The sequence below is a fragment of the Atheta coriaria genome, unplaced genomic scaffold, assembly GCF_025399875.1.
Source record: "Atheta coriaria isolate IRGN ID8LTWV9N9 unplaced genomic scaffold, Caltech_Dcor_3.1 hic_scaffold_6_pilon, whole genome shotgun sequence".
NCBI lineage: Eukaryota > Metazoa > Arthropoda > Insecta > Coleoptera > Staphylinidae > Dalotia > Dalotia coriaria.
In genome coordinates this window covers 13905145-13926950 of record NW_027045448.1, presented here as the reverse complement: position 1 = coordinate 13926950, position 21806 = coordinate 13905145, and the positions used below count along the sequence as shown (strand labels likewise).

Here is a 21806-nt window from a genome sequence, read left to right as displayed (position 1 = left end):
CGACATCGGCGTCTTCGCCAAGCCACCGCCGCCTCGCCGCGATCGCTGTGATTGCGATGTCCAAGAGGAACATCACCTTCAGCAGGCCAGCCGAACCGAGTTTCTTGCGCAAGCTGAAAGAGCAAGCGGGATACAAGGAGGGCCCCACGGTCGACACGAAAGTAGGTTAGATTCCACACTCAGTGTGATGGAACACCGCATGAAATAAAATTTACTATTTTTATTAGAGAGTGAAAGAAATTTACTTATATTTCGATGACAATTGTGTTTCTAGCGTGAAGATTTGGGTGCTGTACGACCGGAAGACTTTGAGGACACAAACGAAGAGTTGCCGACTGTAGTCGTGTTGAAACCCGGTGATCTCACCGCAGAGGAAGCTGACACGTACAAGGCACAATTAGAAAAAGGTAAAATTTACGCTTTTTTACTTATTTATATCACATTTGGACTTGGTACTTGTGTAGAAATGTTAATCAACAAAAAAAGATCAGTGTTACCACTGCTAGGGAGCTTTCATGCGATAAAAAGTCCCTAAAAACTTTCAAATTGTAAAAAGTAAATATTTCCACATTTTCCTCTTTGAGCGGGAAACGCAAATTCAAATCGCATTTCGGCGTGCCATGCGCGAAAGTTTGAAACTACGCCGTAATGTACGAAAAACGGTTGAAAATATATCGACAAAGATCCCGCGAAGAAATTGATTTTCGGTTGTGCCGCGCGGAGACGGCGAGATTTTTGCGAAGCGCGTTGAAGAAGGACGCCGCTTGCCTGTGACGCGTCACATCACGTGGCCGGCCGCTCATTTTTGATCGCTTTTGCCCGCGCGCCTCCGCCCGAGACCCGCAGCACGCCGCCCGGCCTCCCACCCGCCGTCACGAAAATGGTTGCGCCCGATATTACGAGTGCCCCTTGTATAATATTCCGTCGCCGGCGTCAGCAAATGTTTAATAAAATCGGCGGCCATCTTGGCTATCACGCGCGCGGAAATCTAACAACCGCAACAAGTTGTCATGACAACGCCACTACATCTTACAACTTGAATGTTTTGCAGAGGAAAACGAAAAGCCAGCTGATTTAACAGCGCCGATTATTTTCAAAGCGCGCGAAAAACCAAACAACAAACCTCTGGAAACCGACGCGCAGGAAGAACCACCGAAGAAAAAACAAAAGAAGGTCAAAAAGACAACCAACAAACAATTGCTGTCATTCAACGACAACGACGACGCAGAAGAAGAAGATAACTAAATAAAAATAACTAGTAAGTTATGTTTTTTCATTCAAAGTCTAGTCTAGAATGTATGCTTGCTCTTCGTGCACGTGTTGACCACGTGCTCGTGACAACCCCGTCGATCATCACAACCTCGTCATTTGCAAATGTCGGGGAAAAAAAGTATAATAATTAGACGCCGGGCGCACTCGACGCGCTGTCAAAGTGCGCTTGTTGGTGTGCGTGTGCAACAAAATGCTGGCGCGGACGAAACCACTCTCGCTCCGCCGAGGGGTGTCCGCATCGGCTCCGGCTCGCCTAGCGCGCTCACACACACACACACACACGCACAGCGCATGGTGGGTAGCGGGCGGTGAGGCGCGGGACGCGGGCGGTGTTTACAGTTGTTTATAACATCCAGCGCGACGTTGCGCGCCGTGCGGCGTCATGCCCGCGCCCGGCGGCGGCGGGGCGGAGAGGGGTACGCGGGCCGGAACGCGCCGTCTCGCTCTCGCCGGCGCTCCATCTCGCTCCGAATGTCGAGTGCCGCAGCGCAGCGGACTTTCTATTTTTCCGCGCTGCCCACAAATCGGGGCCCATCTTCGGTTTATCAACATTTATTTATTCATGTGTGTTCACAATTCGCATGTTTCCACGCGATGCGAACATGCCGCCTTTTTGAATTTCGCGCCGAATGTCACACGAGTTTACAAGTTGATGTTTATAGGAAAAGTTTTGAATTTAGGTAGATGGTGTTGCCGCAGCCGGTACCAGCAGCGTGCGCGCAAGAAGTAGTCAAAGAGATGTTGTGTTGCGCTTGCTTACGTAACGAAGAGAAGCGAAAAAAAAATTGAAAGACATCGTCCTGTCGTCGTGAGGTGCGGTGCGGCGTGTGCAGAGCGGCGGCGCCCCCTCCGCCGCGTCGGTTGTGTGCTGCCTGCGGGTCACGTGACGCACCGTTAGACGCCATATTGGCAGTTTAGTGCAGCGCCGAGGTCCGCCAGCGGCTGGCGATTCAGCGAGACCGTACCGCGAGCGTATTTCGCCCTCATCGCCCTTTGGGAAACCCGCCGCTGCCATCTTCGTGGTAGATGCGACGCGTGTTGCAGGCACGCAGGTTTTGCGCACCAACGCCACCGGGAGTGCGCGTGCTGCATCGTTTGAATATCGGCTCGGTCGGCGCATATTCCTTCGGGTATCTACGAGCGGTCGTCGAGTCCGAGCGTGTCTACCGTGTTAATGTGCAGCTGTTCGACCCGCTTCGCGTATATCTCGGACTGACTGGGTGTTTTTGTCGACTGATAACGCCGCGCGCGCTCGGAGATTTCGGCGATTGTGGGTTTTATCGTCATGTGGGACTCATAGGTAAATTGGTTGCGGTCATTGCGAAACGTTGTATGCGTGAGAGTGTGTGTTGTGTGTGTATGTATACCGGGAAAACAAAATTGGTTAGGTTAGTTGAAGTTGTTTGCCATTTGGAAATAAAACTTACTTTACCAAAATACGCCTACTTGATTGAAAACACACACATCGATTTTCCAGTGCTTTTTGTTTGTTTTTATTTTCTCAAACATTTTGTTAGTATGGTTTTGTACGGCTAACCTATTTAGGTACTGTTAACCTTTCTCTTCGCCTCTTTCTCGCGTTTTTATTACAACCGTCAGTCAAGGCCGGATGTGGCATGTGGCGCCATTTTAAAAATGTTTACTCGCCGAATATTTGATGATAATTCAAATAATTTTTCACAGATTTCAATAAGTTGATATGGCAGCAGCTGTAGAAATGGGGGAAGTAGATGATATTCACTCCAAAGAAGAATCAAAAGGTAAAAATTAAACAAAAAAATAAAAAAAATAAATTTATAAACATAAATTATTTTAGGAGACATTCTTGTCAATGGTAACATAAAAGAAAAACATGCAAAAGAAGATTTAACAATGGAGACTGACGACGCAAAAGAAGTAAATGATAATATTAAAGATGAAGAAGAAGAATCAGAAGTAGATACATCTGCAGAAGTAATGGAGGTGGATGAATCAACAGACAGTGTCACTAAAAATGATAGTGTCAGTGATGAACCTAGTGAAAAACCATCCACACCCAATAAAGACCCGGATGAAAAACAATTAAACGAAAGTGTTGACATTTCCAAGCCGGATAAAACTAAAACTCCAGAGGAAAGTGAAATTAAAGAAGTTTCTGATGATGAGGTGACTGAGGTGCATACAATTGATAGTGATGATGATGATGACGCGATTGATGAGGTGGTGGAAGACGGAGAGGAGGAGGAGGGACGAACCAATTTGCCTGAGAAGCTTGACGACACCGATGATGTCATGATCGTGGACGACGATATCAAAGAAAACGGTACGACGTCACCGAATAAAGACAAAGACTCGGATTGTGCGGTGATTGACGCAGATCTACCGAAACCTCCTGAAAAATCCAGCAAGAAAGAAGATCCAGCGCCACGACGCAGCAGTAGGCGGCAAACGATGCAGGCGAAACGTGTAATGTCCAAGGAAATCATCTCGGATGAGTCAGATATTGAGGAAATCATGGAGGAAGACCCACTGGCTGTGCCAGCAGCTGCAAAGAAAGCGAGGAAATCCGCGACGATTGTCGTAAACGATACCAAACGCTTAGTGGAGATCGCATCGAAGACTTCCCCGCCGAATTCCGGCAAAAAGGAGCCGACTTTGGTGATTATCGACACGAATTCGATTTTATCCGGGCGTGGACCAGTGTCTGTGTCATCAGCATTGAAAACCACAACGTCAGGGGCGTCGACAACGTCTTCGACGTTTAATGTACTGCCGATGGCGTTACCTGCGCAAGGATTGTATCCGGCGAATATGCGCGCTACCATCACGCCGATTCCGATGAATACCTCCACGAAAGCAGTTCCAGCCCTGACGCCTGTCCTCTCGCCTTCAGCTGTGGCCGCGGCGGCGGCAGCGGGAACTTGTATACTGCCATCGCTGACAGATGATATGTTTGTAGTTGAAGCGCCGTCATTTATCGTGCCCTACGTGTACGAAAAGCCTCCGATAAAGGATTTTAGAGAATACATTGGGGAATTAGCAACCGCGTTGAAAAAAGAGCGTGAAATTGAAGAGAAAAATGGCGCTGATGATGATTCCGACGTGGAAGAGATTAAAGATGATGATTCTGATGTCGGTAAAAAAGACGATGAGAAAATCAAACCTTACTTTGACAGCCCTATAGGTATAATATATTGTTTTAAATGTAAAATTGTAAAAAATTAATTTTTTAAATGTTTTAGGTAAATTTTTCGTTGATATTGGCTATAATTTAGTACAAGAATATGTCCAGACGGATCTCCTCAAGCAACAGAAGCGTAAACGCGATCGCGAAGGCGGTTGCAACCATGAAACGAACAAAACCATCCAATCACTCATCAAAACACTCGAGTATACCAAGGAGAACAACGAGCCGTACCGCACAACACTGAAAAAGTGCGAGTTCTGCAGCTACAAGTCTGATTCGAAGCTTGCGATGGACTTCCACTTGGAAACACCGCACATGAAGAACTTTGTCTATCGCTGTAATTTCTGCACGTATGAGGTACGCAGTCCGCATGATATACTGTTTCACATGGAAGCAGAGCACTGCGTGCGTGGACGTTTGGAACGCGCGCCCGCGTTCCATCAGTGTCCGAATTGTCCATTCGAAGACAACCAGAAGGGTAAACTGTCACGTCATTCCGTCGCCTGCGCGAAGAAATTCAAACCAGAACGCAATATGGAACCGCCACTGGACTGGGAACCACCGGCGAAGATCCCGCGTCAACCACGGCTGAAAACGCCGAATTTAGTTATGACTGCGGCGATGTACCAGGCAATGACGAAGAATACACAGGCGCAGTTTATCAAGACTCATGCGGTGGCGGCGGCGGCGACGCTTGCACAGCAACAGGCGCAACAGACGGCGGTGAACCGTGGACGCGGACGGCCTAGCCTCGGAGGCGTGTCTAGTAAGCAGCTCCTTAAATCCGCACAAAAGGCTTTGGATGTCATGCCGACTTTTGCAGGTGGCAGCTCGGTTCTTGTGCCGACAAACTTCCAAATCAGCGGTAACCAGTTGTATCAGGTGGGTGGTCAATTTTTTTTAAAAATATTTTAAAACTTTTACGCGTCAACTATTACCTCATCAAAACATCTCACGTTCCTAGACGTTATTGTTTAATGTGTGTGATGATGCTAGGTGGTTGGTGGTCAAGAATTGGGAAATAGGCTAGGCGTATTCCCCACATTGTCCTCCACCGCAAATTCGATCAGCGTTCAGGTACGCCGGTTCTGTATCATTGTTGTTTTCCTCTTATAACAACTTTGCGGATGTATTTCTCTACTCATGGCATGCGAATATTCATTGTTAGCAAACATGCTCCACTTACCTTATTTAATGTGATTTTGTGTTGTCTTGCAGTCTTCATCACCGAAGTCGAAGACGGTCCACCAGCCGAGCATTTCGATCACACCACTACCTCGCGGTTCAACCAGTTCGTCACAACACATGCAGGGCGGCGGCCTGGTGAAACCGGGCGATTCCAACTCGAAGAACTCGTTTGTTATATGCGAGATCTGCGATGGGTATATTAAAGACCTGGAGCAACTGCGCAATCACATGCAGTGGATCCACAAGGTGAAAATCCACCCGAAGATGATCTATAACCGGCCGCCGCTGAACTGCCAGAAGTGCCAATTTCGTTTCTTCACCGACCAGGGCCTTGAACGACATCTGCTTGGCTCGCACGGCTTGGTCACCTCCAGTATGCAGGAGGCGGCCAACAAGTGCAAAGACAGCGGGAGATGTCCTGTGTGTGGACGGGTATGTAGAACACAACCTCACATTCACCACAAACTAATATTGTTATTGTTATTATTTATATTTGTAGGTTTATCAATGGAAGTTATTAAATCACGTCGCTAGGGATCACAATATGACGCTGAAACCGGCGCACTTATCGTACAAGTGCACTGTGTGCACGGCCACGTTCGGAATGTATAAACAGTTTGAAAATCACGTCTACTCCGCGCACTCGGTTGTGGCGAAGCGTTCGATTGATAAGAAAAGTGGCGGGACGACCTCGAGTAGTGCGCCGACGTCAAGCAACGCGCCAACTTCAAGTTCGTCGAGTATCAGCAAAGGTGAATCGCTGCTCAAGCCGCTACAGATCAACAATGAGATTACGATCATACCTCAAATGCCGAAATCGAACGGTGCTGGTTCCAGCAAGGAATCGAGCTCTTCGAGGAGTAACTTGCCGGGAACAAGTCGAAGTGAGTAATGGAGACAGAAAAGAAGTGATAAACTTATTGTTTTAGATGAAAAATGGTGGATTTAGAGAGAAACCGGTAGATTATTAGCTAATACAAAAGTTTATTTTTGATTTTCTTTATTATTTTGGTTTTATTTTGTTTATAATTTATGTTATTATGTGACTAAATTGTTTTTTCTTTCTTTGGCTGGGCCACATTTATAGGTAAATTGGATAAAAGAGAATCATCGCTCTCTGGTTCCGCAATAGACTCCGGCGAGATCCAAATCATAAATCTAGGATAGGACTCGATGATACTAAAGCAATTTGCACGGAAATACTCGTTTTCCATTGTCCGATACGAAACAAAATGGCCGCCGAGCGCCGAACATTTCTCTCTACCTCCATGCGATGGGGCGCATTGCCGACAACTGCGCGTCACCTCTTGTGTTTGTTTCCAGTTGCCGAGCTACCGACGACGTCGCCGGCGGCGGCGGCGGCGGCTGAAAACGACACACAGCACCGGAGTGGAACTGCTGCGGCGGCACGACCACTCGAACATTACTGAACGTGCAGCACACGTGCGATACTTGACTGATCAACAACCACCACCACCAACCACAGACTCTTTGAGGCGTCATTCCCACCCGCATCTTCGAGTGTGTGATAAACAATTCATTTTTCTACAGTGCATCAAGTCGAATCTCTTCACCCAACTCACTGAGCCAAATAATAGTTATTACCTAAATCAGCATTACACGCGAGACACGATTTTTTTTCTTGTTTACATTATACTAATTTATTTCGTTAGTTAAATCTACTATTACTATTTATTTTTTTTGCCCGCCGCTGTCGCGCATGCGTTTGTCTACTATTGTACTTCCGGCGTGGCGAACGCAGCACGCAGCGCAGGGTTGTTCAAAGCGAAATACTTTTTATATAGCAACATGACAGAACAAATATCGAGAAAGCAAAACACAATTGTACTTTAATTGTAGGCTTAGCAGTTAGGTTTCCTAGATTTTCATTCGTTGTACATATTGTATTAACATAAACGATTAATTGTAATGCGTTGCGAGTGAGAAAGTGCGGAGGGTTGAAGCGTGTTTGGGTTGTCAGGGTAGTTACAATTACGTTGCCGATCGAGAGACTACACACATCATTGTGGCTTGTGCGCGCGCGAACTTTTCGATTGGTTTCCTTTTGAATGTATATGAAACAGACAGAATCCCGTTACGTGACGATGTACATAATGGTTGCGCTGAGACGTGTTTTATTCGTGAATGGATTGGGAGCGAAACAAAGTAATGATTAGCGTGTTGAAACAAACGTAATCAAAAGAGATTGAAGCGACAATGAATGACACATTGCGATGCGTAAATACTGATTGGTAAAATATTAATAAAAGTGGTTATTTTTAAAATATATATATACACAAATATATATTATATATATAAATAAAATAGTACATTACAATCCCCGCCTTTTACTTGTTAATTATTATAAAAACAATGCAATTCCTAAATTTCTCCAATAATATTAGTGAGTTTAGTATTTTACGTTAGGCAACCAAATATACACCCAAGGTACATGTTACTCATGCGCACTGGTAAGATATACCAAACTGAAAACTAAATTTTATTCTTTTTACATCAATATTTTACCATAAATTATGTATTTTTACGCCTCGAGTCAATTAGTACATTCGTTATAATTAAAAATGTTTACGCCCTGCTCGCATCTCATATAATATATTCATATTTCGTTAAATATTAGAGATAAAAATTAATATAGATTCCGGTCCGAATCCCAGCTCATCGATACTCAATACTACGATAATCACAAAATCATAATAGATATTCACATCTTCCAGTCGAGTACATGACAAACTCTTTGGTAAAAATCTATGCTACATTTTACAACCATTTAATATGTAAATTATTTCTAATCCGCCGCACGTCGCCAATCCAGTGACGTGCCGCGTTACACCGACCAGTAATTCTCAATCTCCACCTCTAACCACATACCAACAAATTTCACCCTCACACATCATGCCGCACGCCTCATTAGAAAACATTTATAAAATATACAGAACTTTTAAGCATATCAAATATGTACATTCATAATAATGGATCAATGTACCATATAAGTACAACAATTTCATAATTTTGATAAAATTTCATCAAATTTCCGCGTCGTCATCTTTTTTGTTTAAAATCAATCACAAATGTTTCTCTGGTACCATGCGAATAGCTCATTTGTAGAATACTTTAGTGTATAGATTTTGTTTTTGTTATCTGTTTAATCGGTTGTTTGTTGAGTTTAATGTTTATCAAGAAGCATAAGTCGTTAGAGTGACACGCGTGTTTGAAAAACAAACAAACCAAATTATTTGTCTCGTCGGTAAACATAAAAATGCACGAGCGCGACCGCTCGCAAAACAAAACCTTTAAACTTAACTTTCCAACGTATGACTTAATACTCAACGTTTTCAACCACTTAAAACTGACTTAATGCACTGATTAATATGTTAGTTATCCTGTGTTATCAGCTACCCCTCATATTGCACTAAATGCTTTACCTAGCGTGCGAGCAAACCTTCCTTGTCCTCTTTCTTCGGCGTTCGATTACTGGAGGCGGTGGTGGTGCTCGTGTTCGATGGTAACGCGTCCGCTGCGGCTGCTCGCTCAGCGAGGAACCGGTCAAACTCACTGCTTGTTACTGATTCTTCAGTTGTAGCCTATGAATAATTCACAAATTAATATTTTTTACATTAAATAAATATAAAATTATAACTAGCATCCCAGGCTATCTTAACCCATAATTGGGATGAAATATACTAAACTACATCAATACACTACCAAATACTACAATTGCTTACAAAAAATGTAAACTAGAACTACAAACGGAAGAAACATAAACAGACTTACTTCACCCAACCAAGCCGCCATTTCGTCATATTCAAGATCAGCAGGGTTCTGTGCAAAACACGTAATAAATAACAAACGTAACAAACAACACCAGTAAACTGCTCGTGCCAAAAACACACATGCTAACGTTTCAAACTTCCAACAATTAACCTTTAACATGAACGCATTATTTTTATGTTGAATTCACATACCCGGTTTTGAGTGGCGGTCGATAAACCACCGGCGAGCTGATCTGGTTCGAGATTATCCTTGTAGCTACTTCCACTTTAACAAAAACAACATCAAAATTACAAATAGTTCAAAACATAAACAAAAATAATAAAATAATTACGTTGTTTTGTTGCCTTCATAGGAAGCTTTCCGCGACTGCGCAAACATGTCAAACTCATCATTTCCGGGCGGGCCATTTGTTGCTTTAACTGTTCCAACACTCGCAAGTTGGTCTGAGGCACTCACACCAGTCACACCTTTAAAAGTTTAAATTATATTTAACAAATGAAAACAAAATGGCGGTAAATATTGAATAACCATACCCATTTTGCTAAGTTGATCCGTTAAATCCTCGGGCGGACCAAAATCAATCAGACTATCTTCCTCTACTTTTGGTTTAGGAATCGCTTTTCCTAACACAGTAGATGCGGATTGTCCTTGCCGCCCCTCGCGATTATTCTCCCACCTACTATATCGCAGAAATAGGTTGTTCATGTCATCATTCACTCGCAATAATTCAGCGGTCAGTTCATCATTGGATAGTTTACTTATCAACTCGACAAGACGTTCTTGCATTTTATGGCACGTTGTGTTTAATTCCTAAGATTTTCATATTTTTAAAACTTTAATAAAGAAATATTCTTAAAACTTACTTGCAACAGTTCAAGTTCTGATGGATGCTGCTCTTGCCCAGGCTTCATTTCATTCAATAACTCCCCAAACACCGCCTGATTCGATTGAACTAAATCCAACTCAGACTGCAACTTAGCTCTCTGTTCCTGTGTCAAAACACCTGGAGGAGTAGGAAGGTGAGGAGCAGGTGAACTAGGGTATGATCTGCCGCCGCCTTCCATTGGTGGTGCGTCTGCTTCAACACTCTGTATACAATTATTCCCACAATGTATCAAATTATTTCCGCGAAAATGAAACGAAAGCTGATACCTTTTGTGGTGTGTGAATAGGTGCCATCGAATCCAAATCAGTGGCTGGAAACTCAATACCTTTAGCCTTCAGATCCTGATACACGGCAACGACGCCAGCGAGCTCCGGCTGATTGCTGAACGCGTCCGCCCAGGACTGAATCAAGCTGAGCACCTTCTCCTGCACGGCCGTGGGTGGATCGTTCTTCGGTCCAATTAACTTCACCTACAAACAAGTCAATGCACTTGCCTGTGCTCGCCGGTGCTCATCGGACCAGCACCCACTCACCAGCTCTTGTATGAAGTCCTTGCCGCACGCGAGCAGGTGAAACCGCCGGCCGCAGTTCTTCACGCACGTCTCCAGTACGGTGAGCGTGTACATCACCACCGTGTAGTTTTTGCCGGCGTTCGTAGCCAACCGCTTGCGGATGGCTTTGATCGCGTCACGCGGCCCATCTTCTGTTTCGTTCACCAGGTCGCAGATCTCCATGTTCAGCGCCCAGTTTTCCGACGCGAGTGACGCATCCGTTGCACTTTCTGTAAAAAATCATTCAATGTGAAACTTATAGTCGTAAGTTTAGTTAGTTGTCGTGGATGATGACTAGTGTAATAGGTTCTAGTATATGGTGGATAGGTGTTTTTCTACGCATTTGTTTTGACGATAGCGACAATATTTTGTTTCGGGATTTGTGTTACCTATGCGATTGCCGACAGGCGTCGCGAAGGGGTTGCCGCCCAGGGCGCCTTGGAAGAACGATGTCATTTCGGCAGTGGGCGCACCTTTGGTGAAATATTGCCCAACACTTTGCTCGCTGTTTTTCCGCCCGCGAGTTATGCGCCTTGTCACATACGCGACGCTGGCGACTGGCAATTAGCGCGACTTTGTGACAAATGATATTTAAACGTCAAGGACGCCAACGCAAGCCCGACTGGGGCAACTCAGCTGTGTTTTCCATGTGCTCCGCAATGGAGCGCTAGTAGTTGCATTGCAAAAGTGTGCAGAATCTTTTAAAATAACAATAAATAAATGGTGTTGAAACAATTCGCATTAACTCTGTAGTATATACAACTGTTAATAAACAATTAGTTTAAAATAGACGGTTGTTCATGCACTTTTCGAACATTTCATCTTGTCTAACAAAACAATTTTCCGTTTCAAATTAATTTATTGTAAATTTGGTTCTCTTCGCGTCTTCTAGTTATTGTTACTGAACCAAATTGTTTGTTTATTTGATCAACGAAACACAGGTCGCACTGGTTTGACCATAATATAGCAATATCGTGATAAATATTCTTCACCAAGTAGGCAACCAATATTGACTTGTAATCCCAAGAAAACTTCTTTGGAGGTTGTTAAATCTATTTTGGTGGGTTATTTCTATAAAATTACCATCTCTCTTCTTTGTTCAGTATATATGTATTTAACAAAAGATACATATTTCATACAAAATAGATCATATCAAGTTGGAATCATACCTTTGCGTTAATCAGCATTTTGACATTTGTTTCAATCACAACAACTCCGCAACTTCCTGCAACAGCGCTTTCGTCTCCTCGTACTCCATTTTCTTCACAACAGTAATCGCTGAACTAATGTTCAACCGAACCGAATTTATAACCGTATCCAAACCCTCATTGTCTTGTTCCATCACGTTGCCTAGTCGCAGACAAATTTGCAAAACCTTCACGCATACTTTCGGATCTTTCGCCCAATTACCCTGCGCATAACAACGATACGCTCGCTGTAAACGCTGAATCTTTAGCAGAGGTACCATTGCCAATCGGGCATATAAATCCCACACGCCGCCTTCATTAGGAAATATTGAAGTCACCCTGCCGAGTAATTCTTGTGTTTTTTTCATATCTGGTCCGGTCATGTCACCCTGATCAAGAACTTCATAGACAAGCAATCGTAACGATTCCAAACTCAAGTACTTCTCTTTCAAGTCTAGAAGTTTATGATAAGATGTAATCATGTCCTGCCAGTTGCCAATGTTCCCGCTGACGATGAGGAAGTTCTCCCAGATTTTCCAATTCTCGAAATTACATCGCAGTGCGTCTTTGAGGGCTCGATGTGCGTTCTGTGTGTTGCCTAGTTTTAAGTAGGCTTGCGCGAGGTTGTTCCATGCTTCAAAACCATTCGGTTCCAAAGTAGTGTAACGTCGATAGGCGGTGGCAGCAATTTGCCAATTTTGCGTTTCTAATGCAGCGAAGCCCAGCCGTAACCAGACCATCGCTTGCAATGGATTAATGCTGACGGACTTTTCGAAATGCGAAATACATTCAGCGTACTGCTTGCGGACGAAGTAATGGTAACCCCAATGTCGTTGAGCACGATGTGAGCGGCGCTTTGAAAGTTCCCAAGCTTTTTCATAACAGGTTGCATCATCAGTAGCATCACCTAACATAAAAATATCCAATCAATTAAACTAATCTTATTAAATAACAAACATTGTAAGTTTTTATGTATTACTGGTTGCCTACCTAACAAACACCATAACTTCACCGTCGGTTTAATTTCCAGTTGTTCTTTGATAATCTCCGCTGATTTATGCCGCATTTTCAGAATAGTATAACAAATAATCACCTCCTCCCACAATTGCAGACTAGTATACAACTCCAACGCGGCTTTGATCAACCCGAGATTCAGTGTCAAGTCAGCATACTGCTCCTTCGTCTTCCATAGCGGCATCAAAAACGTACTGTAAACCCCGCCGACTCGATTCAACGGCGGTGGATCCACCTTCGTCATCGCCACCACCACCTCCTCGCACTGCATCAGGGATCGCTCTTTGGTCCGATTTTGTTTCGCCTCCAATTTACACCTCAAGAGCAGCGTCGCTGTCCGCACAGCCCATGTATTATTTTGACTTAAAATGATTTCGATAAACGGGCGCATTTCTTCATAGAACAAATCATCCTCAGGCTTCGAGATCATCATGTGGTGGGCGAGGATGAGCAGTATTCGTTGCTCCAGGTCAGGCAAGCGCATTGCTTTGCTATCATTCGCGAATTCGATTTTATCCAGCCGCACGTCATCGTTGAGTGTGACAATTGTAGGCACTTTGTGCTCTTTGACTTCCGGCCGCTCCACGTCGGGTTTGTCCAGCAAAATTACCTCCATGCTTAACTGCGCTATGTCTTTCTCTTGATACCGAGTGCGTTTGCCCAGTTTTCCGAAGCGTTCGTGTTTCAGGCCCATTATTTTACACGCGCGGTTGATGTGCTCCTCGGCTTTCCCAACACTTCGAAATTCACAGAATAATTGAGCTTGTTCAAGTTCGAAAAGTGCTTGTAAATTGCCTAGAATATCATTTTTGTATAATTTTTTAAATTCAAAACAAATTATTTTCTTACTTGGAAGATTAATGTCCTTAATGACCTTTTGTAGAGCTTCTGCAGCTGATAACAATGTAGGACTCAACTCATCTAATATCTTTTGATGTACGAGAATGGTTCTCCACATCCACCACAACTTCGCAAAAGATTTACTCCTGCAGTTCTTGAAAATAACCTGTGCAGCTACCAGCAGACTGGGAAACTTAACATTGACATTGCAATCTTCGTTGTTCATCGCTAACATGCGTCGACATTTGTCATCATTGACTGTGTTCTTCAGAAAAGTAGCAGTTTCCTCATCCAGGTCGGGGCCTGTGAAGTTTACCTGGACGAACGTTGTGAGACATGAGATGGCAAAGTGGAAGTTGTCGAGGGTTTCTTCAGCCGAGAGGCTTCGAAAAACAATCTGAAGATCCTCTTCTTGGAATGACAACGCGTTGAGGAATACCCAGAAGTATTTCTTTGTCACGTTGATTTTGAACGGCAGCATATCCTCGGTAATTTCCACATCGTTCTCAAAGTCCAGGAGGATTTCGCGCGTCAGTGGAATCTCGACTGCTTCCTTTGTGCTGAAAGCCATCGTGTGGCAAATGTTGTCCCGTAAATACGAAGAAAAGCGGTGGTTAACTAAAACGTAGAAAGTGCGCACATGGTTGATTTTAACCTTACTTGCTTATGTGTCCTTGGGTATAACCTATCAAATCAGGTGCATTTTTACATGTAATATGTCGCAAGAGTGCGCAGTTTGCTAGCATTTCAAAGTAAATGCACGTAAAACTTTTAATAACAGAAGTTTTACGAATTTCTATCAACATAAAACAAAACAGAATGAACAACATACAGAGGAGATAAATATGTTTCTTGAAATCTTTACAAATAACAAATAATGAGTGTTACTACAAAAATTTAAATAAAATATTTTCCATGGTTTCATTTATGACCTTTATTTACTAAATAAATCATTTATACGTTAAATTCGATCCAGCACTATGTTGTAATAGTATAAAACTAAAGAAATTATTTACAAAAACATAAAAATTTCAAAGTAATAAAGTATGCAACCAAAAGAACAGGTTCGCACATTGCTTGTCTTCACCACTCGCGTGTCATCAAAACAAAAGGAGAAAAAAATATGAAAAAAATCACTTACTCTCTTACAAAAGATTGCACAATATATTGCTCCAGATTCCTGGAATACAAGAAATAGAGGATTTAAGATGGATATGTTTTATTTTATACAATCTGTTGTATTTCGGGCGTCGCATATAAATATAATACTTAAATTAATTCAGAGCAAACTCAGCGGTCGCCGCCATTTAATACCACAAATATGTTTGATACGAAGTAAAGTGTAATGTAATGCATTTCTCCAATGCAACGGAAGGCAAATAATCATTTCGACATAATTTAATATATAAGAAACTCACTAACCTGTCGGCTTCGATGTCCAGCAGATAGGTTCGTTTCTAGGCGTCACCCCTTTCATGATTGTAGTTAACTTATCCAGTACGTTATGAAATTCTGCACAAATAAACAACAAAAATAAACATCAACATAATTATTTACACCCTCATAAAATAAACATACCCTAATTTCTTAGCTTCGACTTCATAGATAAGCAGTCGCCACATTTTCACAACAAAACCTCGGCTTCTTCGTCTAGAACCTAAAAAACCATCAACAATTAACCTGTATTTAAATAAAATTTAAAGTTATGTTACCATTTGTACATCTTCTAATATTATTTGCGGTTGTGAGCCGGCCATGACTTTCGAACAAATGAAATCAACCAGCGTGGGTTCCGGCTCACCAATGTATTCAATAATCTTCTTATTTATCCATGGCCGGATCTTTTTCTCCATGAGTCCGTTATCAATCACCGACCAGTCAAGTTGATATGCAAACAGTGCTTCTTTCTCAGTCGGAATTTTCTCAATCAAAGACTTAATATGTTTCCGCTTTTCTTCCTGCGATTTTATACTTTCCTCCGACTTCTTCTCACCGTTTTCCTTATCTTTTTTACTCGTCTTTTTATCTTCATTATAATCTAAGGGAACTAACTTTCGTTTCTTAACCATTGTAGTGTTATCATCCTCGTCAGGATTAAACACCTCGCGCAAATCCAATTTCTTCCGCTTTGGATCTCTATTCTGACCATGCGGGCTGAAAACAATCGGTTTTGCAAGCGTCATTTTCATCGTTGTATGATGCGGCGCTGGATTCGCGGCCTCCTCCTCATGATTAGACGCAGAAGAATGCCGTGAGTCTTCGTCCACCGGCGGCGGTGTTTCAATCTTTACATTATTCTCCATTTCGGGCGGAGGTTCAGTAGGGCTAAAGTGATCATTATTGTCCATATCACTGTCACTATCAATCGGTTCGGCTTCAACAGCGGCGAGTTCTTGCGCTGCTTGTTGTACAACGAATTTTCACGTTCCTGTCGATGTCGTTGCCTCTCTTGATCACGATCTCGATCCCTTTGTCTCTGCCGTTCCTGTTCACGTCCTTTTTCCTTCTCCCTCTGCTTCCAATGCTCCATATTAACATCAATCAACAACTTCGGTTTGTATTGCTCCTCGCGCTGTTTCTTCACCTTTTCAAACTCGGCGGTTGGATCATCAAACTCTCCAGAGAAGATTTTATTCTTCAACTCTTCAATCTCCTCCTTTTCTTTGATTCTATCTCGGCCGTCAGATTCGGCTTCCTTGACACGTTCAGCCAAACGTTTTGTAATTCTCTACCTTTGTAGAATTTAACATCGTCGCGTTCATCATCGTAATCCTCCAGAAACTCTTTGAGTCTCTTCGCGTCACGCTCGCGGTCTTCTTCGCGTTGTCTTTCTTTCTCTCTCTCCTTTTCGTACTCCTTGGACTTTTTACGCTCACGACCCTCCCAGGCACGCAGGCGATCCTGATAGGAAGCTTCCTTTTCACGCGTCCGCCGCTCAACGCGCTTCTTCTCCTTGGTCTCCTCTTCGATTTCTTTCTCCTTTTGAAGATCCTTGGTGCTTTTGACTTTTGTCTCGTCTCTATCACGATCTCGGTCTCTATCGCGATCACGCTCACGCTCGCGTTCACGTTCACGATCCTGGCGTTCTCGTTCACGCTCGCGTTGTTCCCGCTCACGTTCACGGTCTCTCAACTCTCGATCACGCTCTCTTTCGCGATCTCGTTCCCTGACAGATTCACGTTCACGTTCCCTAGCGCGTTCTGGATCGTGTTCACTGCGACTACGATCACGCTCTCGTTCTCTGTCATTCTTTTCAGTTTTTTCTTTTGATCTAAAGTAAAAAATATAATTTTAGTAAAATTTTAACATTTTTTGTGAAAATTTCACAAACCTTGACCTGGTGTGCCGTTTCTTCTTCTCGTCCTTCTCAACACGTCGTTTAGGACTCTGCGAAGGGCTGCTAGACCTATCACGCGTGCGTGCCCGATCCCCATGCCGATCCTTTTCCTTCTTGCGGCTCACCTCGCGTTCCTCCTCTTGTTTCTATAAGAAATTAGAAACAAACAGATAAAACTCGGTGCTCCACACTTGTGCGACGTCAAAAGAGTTGCACATTGTAAATAATAACTTGGGTAATTTGTATTTATATAAATCTAAAGTAATTAATAATGCAAAAGTTTCATACCACGAACTCTCACTCAACGTTGAATCCTATTTTCGTCGATAACTAAGTTAATTGCTTTTGTTTTTATATTTCATTTTAAACATTTTTAGGCAACGACATGTCGAAACAAATTAGTAAACTGTTTTTTTTTGTTCTGCGAAAAGAAATGCACTTGTCGCATGCAAACATGTGTGCTTGCCGTCATTCCTAGAGAGAACAGACAATAAAAACAACAACAAAAAACACAAGAACAAATAAAAACCGCATGTGATGCGACACAACAAGTGTAATTATATGGGGTTTATATTTATTTATAGATTATATAAAGTAGTAACTTAGACGAAATGCAAAACTTACTCTCGGAAACGAATGAGACTATGATCTAGATCAGAGCAGAACGACTCTCCCTGCCGTCGGCCGAGGGTATCTTGCCGGCTTTGTAGCCTCCCCGAAAATCGCAGATAGATAACTTCGGCAAGCACGGACTGTAACTTACGAACACAGTCCGCCGCCGCAACACAACTTACTAATAAAATCAACAGAATGCGTGATGCGTGTTTCTACGAATCAACCATAATTGCAAAACGTCAGCGCGGAGCCAAGCTTCGAGCAAATCAGCACCAAAGCAAAATTTAATCAAACATTCATCATAAAAACAATGAAATCTATGTGCGGGAAGCTTGCTCCACGCGACAAAATAAGAAACTTGGCAAGAAAGCAATCGCATTGGCACGGCGTTACGTAAAACAAAACAAAACCGACGTTTGTAAACATGTTGTAAACTGTTACTATAACACAGTGTGCGCAGCCAGCGCGAATGCGATTGCCTATTTGTCGGGTTTATTTCACAATATGTAAAGACTCACCGACGGCGCCCCGGGCCGAGCATTGGTGGAACTGCGCAGCTTCCATTAGCCTGTTTGGTTTCAAGTACCATATGAGCGCAACCTTAATTAGCCTACTAACTTCCTAACACATTTTTTAGACAACACTTCGCCTAACTGCCCTGCCACACAACAAAAACCCCCCTCAATCTTTTTTTGTTTTAATTTTCACAGCCTAAACTTGAATTTAAGAGAATCAAATAAAATAACAGCAAACAAAGTGATCAGTTTACGCCTATTGAAAAATCAAAAATCCTGCTCTCCCTCGCTCAAGTTTCTAACTAGTATTTCGAGACTCACCTTCATTATTTCGCGAAATTTGCCAATCTCGCGAGTGATTAGATCACGTTTCTCCTCTTCCACATCGGCCTCGTCCAGGATTTTGTTACGCTTCTCTTGTTGCTCTTCTAAATATCAATATTAAACATTTTATTAATAAAAATATAAAAAAATTGATGAAATTAAGGTTTTACCTTCTTTTTTCAACTCAAAATTACTCATTTCTTCCTCGTATTCAACGAGTAATTGTTTGATACGTTCGATGGCTTGTGCATCCAACGCTTGGGACTCTTCATCGAGGGGTTCTTCTTCTTCCACTTCGTCCTGAAGCGGTGATGAGGAACCTTTCTCTTTTTTTCGCTTCTCAGCTTTAGAAAACACAAAAAATTAGAATTACAATAAATAATGAATAAGATGTGTTATACCTTTGTATTCATCTAATATGGCTTTAGTTTTCGCGTCGACTTTAGCAACCAGCCGCTTTTCACCGACCATTAAATCATGCAAAATTCTTACAGCTCTCAACCCAGCATCAGGACCAGCTAACTCACAGAAACCGAAACCTTTCACGCGTTTCCAGCTCACTACAGGGCCAACAGCCGATAATATTTGACGAATCATCGTATCAGGAGCACGTTCTGTTATGTTTCCTATTAAAAAATAATAAAAATGTTTAGGTATAACTTAAAAATACTTAAAAAGGTAATTTCCTTACCAACAAAGACGGTAACTGGCGGTCCTTGTAGTTGTAACTGCCGCATTTGTTCACGAATCGGATTTATCTTCGGAAATGCGCGAATCTGCGGCCCAGACGAAACCTGTATAGGCATCATCTAGAAACATGAAACCCCATGATACAAAAATTACAATAAAAAATAATTATCTTACGTGTTGAATGGGCATAACGGCAGGCATTAACGGTGGTGGTGGACCACTCATGGGCATATACATCGGCGGCATGCCCTGCACCAGCGGTGGGCGTCCTGGGTACGACATCGTGCCGATGTCCTGATCAACTTTTCGCTAGCTAGCTACGCACGCGCTTCGTCGCCTATTCGAAACGTACATTAGCTACGAGACATTGTTACGCCAACAAACCTGGTCGTCGAATCGCCGAATAAGATACTACTTGATGAGGTTGGGTGTTCTGCACACTTGAGAAGTGCTGCAGAATTCGATTGTCTGCTGAGACAAGCACTGGATATGTTCACACTGCACTGGTGGACACTGATTTGATACATATATCACAGTTTGAAAACGCGTGGTGCGAGGAAATCGTTGAGATTTGAAACGAAATGCTTTCGTAATGTTATGTACACGATGTAACAACGCCTCAACGCAACGCGAAACTCCAATGTCAATGTTTCTCGACAACCGCCATAATCACAAATGCACAAGGTACACGCATGCGCGTTTGGAATATCACTAGATATGTAACTAAGTAGTACCAACATAAAATTTGATTTCTTAATGTTTCAAAATGTCATTTTTATTTTATTTATTTATTAAATAAATTGTATTTTGATATTGGTTGATAGTAAATTCGATTAAACATGTAATTGCAAACTATATTACTTCATGAGCATTCTTAGCAGTATATAAATTGAACAGATTTAGTGTGAAGAAAGAACCAAACCAAGTCATTTCATTTTCAATGCGCATGCGCACTTAAAATCTCCCTAGACAATATAACTATGTAGTACCAACATAAAATTCAACTTCGCAATGTTTAAAAACGTTTTAAAACAAATTTTATGACTTTCCTTTTATGACATGGTGTCAGCATATCAGGAATGGGAGTTTTTAAGGATGAAAAGTGAATAAAACTCAGATATTTCATTTTCCATTTGCATAATATTTGTTTATATTACATTAATGAATTAATTAAATTGAAAACATCCTACATACATAGTAATAATATATCTCTACAGTAAAGTTGTACAGAGTTGATTAAGAATTATGTACAATTAATCATCTTTTTTTTAATATGTCTCATATTAATTTCCTTCAATCATAATCACACGTTTTTTGTTTCGTTACTTTACCTTTCTTCAATCAGAAATATTTGTCTAAAAATTTCGAGCTGTATTTACAGAGAAAATATCACAATGATTATATATAAACATGAATGAAATAATTGCACTTGCAGGCGCAAATATAGTGTTTTTGTTACTCTTTCGTAGATATTGACAAACCACCAACAACACACACAATCTACGGTTAGTCTTTTCGTTTTCTTCGCGTACATAATTCTAGCCAAAATGATAAGCAATAGACAAAAAAAAACTAGTAAATTATAAAAATAAAACCAACAAACGATAGCGAAAAAAGAAACTGACTTATTACAAGTGTACATAATTGCTTGCTAAACCCTGTTCGGTGTAACTCTACACAAAAAAAGATGGCGTCTAACGTCGAGAGAAAAATTTTGATTTCGATTTGTGTTTTAGCGGGCGCAACAACCATCCAGACGAATATAATAAATTATAAAAATATTAAAATCGCTCTCTGCTCGAACACCACTACCACTCCTTCGCCTTCGGGATTCGAAAAAGCAAATTAAATCTAAAACAATATTCATATAAAAATACACGCTGAGCGCGCGCCACTGTGTTTGGCCTTGCGGTTACAATTACAATCTGGGGATGGATCCGTTATATCTTTCAGTACAATTAATTACATATTATATATATATCACTACTACACATTTACCCCAATTATCCATTTTGTTTGTTTACAATAAGTATAATATATCTGAGTCTGCAGCTATGTGTCTCATTAAATCGTTATAAACCTTCAAACAGCTAAAAAACGCTCTCATCATCCATGTACAATTCTTGTGTTTAAATTTGTTTTACGCTACATTATAAACATCACAGCATCACCACCACTATTTGAATCTTTTGCATCTTTCGAATCTCTTTTGTGTTTTCTTTTGTTTAAATTTCTATTACAAATATTGTAGAATCAGACTTTACATTCAACGGCAAACTCTTACATATATTACAGTGTGTGAGGGGTGGTTTTCGTGTACACATTCATATATAAATATTGTTCGAAATCAAATTTTGCACAAACCGAATTTGTGTTAAGTATCTTAAGTTCACAAATCACAAATCAAAAAGCAATACCAACACAAAGCG

At 41.9% G+C, this 21806-nt stretch overlaps 5 protein-coding genes across 12 annotated transcripts; 2 read left to right on the top strand and 3 right to left on the bottom strand.

Moving 5' to 3' along the window:
- The first annotated feature begins 56 nt into the window (after positions 1-56).
- On the top strand, positions 57-1245 carry LOC135794761 (uncharacterized protein KIAA1143 homolog). The gene is made up of 3 exons (XM_065306148.1): positions 57-161; positions 275-407; positions 1052-1245. The coding sequence occupies exons 1-3, from the start codon at positions 57-59 to the stop codon at positions 1243-1245; spliced, it is 432 nt and encodes a 143-aa protein (XP_065162220.1).
- MEP-1 (zinc finger protein MEP-1) lies at positions 278-7964 on the top strand. 7 transcript variants are annotated; one of them, XM_065304798.1, is made up of 9 exons: positions 1133-1258; positions 2956-3032; positions 3089-4435; positions 4494-5204; positions 5262-5320; positions 5435-5515; positions 5657-6058; positions 6126-6510; positions 6714-7964. In XM_065304798.1, the coding sequence occupies exons 2-9, from the start codon at positions 2972-2974 to the stop codon at positions 6791-6793; spliced, it is 3126 nt and encodes a 1041-aa protein (XP_065160870.1). In that variant the 5' UTR covers positions 1133-1258; positions 2956-2971; the 3' UTR covers positions 6794-7964. The 7 variants fall into 7 exon arrangements, with proteins under 7 accessions (XP_065160868.1, XP_065160870.1, XP_065160873.1 ...); XM_065304796.1 differs by lacking the exon at positions 1133-1258 and adding an exon at positions 278-407 and having other exon boundaries at positions 4494-5320; XM_065304801.1 differs by lacking the exon at positions 5435-5515.
- A 182-nt stretch (positions 7965-8146) lies between these two features.
- LOC135793736 (TOM1-like protein 2) lies at positions 8147-11447 on the bottom strand. Of its 2 annotated transcripts, XM_065304807.1 has the most exons (9): positions 11245-11446; positions 10838-11085; positions 10571-10774; positions 10282-10506; positions 9952-10228; positions 9750-9885; positions 9610-9682; positions 9419-9466; positions 8147-9228 (listed from the first exon to the last, which is right to left on the bottom strand). In XM_065304807.1, exons 1-9 carry the CDS (start codon positions 11309-11311, stop codon positions 9070-9072), a joined length of 1437 nt encoding a protein of 478 aa, XP_065160879.1. In that variant the 5' UTR covers positions 11312-11446; the 3' UTR covers positions 8147-9069. The 2 variants fall into 2 exon arrangements, with proteins under 2 accessions (XP_065160879.1, XP_065160880.1); XM_065304808.1 differs by lacking the exon at positions 9419-9466 and having other exon boundaries at positions 11245-11447.
- A 499-nt stretch (positions 11448-11946) lies between these two features.
- Positions 11947-14628, bottom strand: LOC135793732 (tetratricopeptide repeat protein 27). The gene is made up of 3 exons (XM_065304803.1): positions 13906-14628; positions 13033-13851; positions 11947-12949 (listed from the first exon to the last, which is right to left on the bottom strand). Exons 1-3 carry the CDS (start codon positions 14465-14467, stop codon positions 12060-12062), a joined length of 2271 nt encoding a protein of 756 aa, XP_065160875.1. The 5' UTR covers positions 14468-14628; the 3' UTR covers positions 11947-12059.
- Positions 14629-15098: 470 nt separating this feature from the next.
- LOC135793731 (RNA-binding protein 25-like) lies at positions 15099-20050 on the bottom strand. Its single transcript, XM_065304802.1, is given in 12 exon segments — positions 15099-15408; positions 15475-15532; positions 15535-15553; positions 15609-16318; positions 16321-16617; positions 16620-17167; positions 17228-17379; positions 18685-18791; positions 18858-19031; positions 19089-19313; positions 19379-19496; positions 19552-20050. Coding segments are annotated over 12 exon segments (2526 nt in total). The 5' UTR covers positions 19660-20050; the 3' UTR covers positions 15099-15398.
- Between the last annotated feature and the right edge of the window lie 1756 nt (positions 20051-21806).

Coding starts and splice junctions, on each gene's coding strand:
- LOC135794761 (XM_065306148.1), top strand. CDS start 57: ATGTCCAAGAGGAACATCACCTTCAGCAGGCCAGCCGAACCGAGTTTC. Junction 162..274: donor GCCCCACGGTCGACACGAAA/GTAGGTTAGATT, acceptor TTGTGTTTCTAG/CGTGAAGATTTGGGTGCTGT. Junction 408..1,051: donor CAAGGCACAATTAGAAAAAG/GTAAAATTTACG, acceptor AATGTTTTGCAG/AGGAAAACGAAAAGCCAGCT.
- MEP-1 (XM_065304796.1), top strand. CDS start 2,972: ATGGCAGCAGCTGTAGAAATGGGGGAAGTAGATGATATTCACTCCAAA. Junction 5,321..5,434: donor GCGGTAACCAGTTGTATCAG/GTGGGTGGTCAA, acceptor TGATGATGCTAG/GTGGTTGGTGGTCAAGAATT. Junction 6,511..6,713: donor CTTGCCGGGAACAAGTCGAA/GTGAGTAATGGA, acceptor CCACATTTATAG/GTAAATTGGATAAAAGAGAA.
- LOC135793736 (XM_065304807.1), bottom strand. CDS start 11,311: ATGACATCGTTCTTCCAAGGCGCCCTGGGCGGCAACCCCTTCGCGACG. Junction 9,683..9,749: donor TATGAAGGCAACAAAACAAC/GTAATTATTTTA, acceptor TTTTTGTTAAAG/TGGAAGTAGCTACAAGGATA. Junction 9,467..9,609: donor CGACCGCCACTCAAAACCGG/GTATGTGAATTC, acceptor TGTTTTGCACAG/AACCCTGCTGATCTTGAATA.
- LOC135793732 (XM_065304803.1), bottom strand. CDS start 14,467: ATGGCTTTCAGCACAAAGGAAGCAGTCGAGATTCCACTGACGCGCGAA. Junction 13,852..13,905: donor TAAGGACATTAATCTTCCAA/GTAAGAAAATAA, acceptor ATGATATTCTAG/GCAATTTACAAGCACTTTTC. Junction 12,950..13,032: donor GAAGTTATGGTGTTTGTTAG/GTAGGCAACCAG, acceptor TTTTTATGTTAG/GTGATGCTACTGATGATGCA.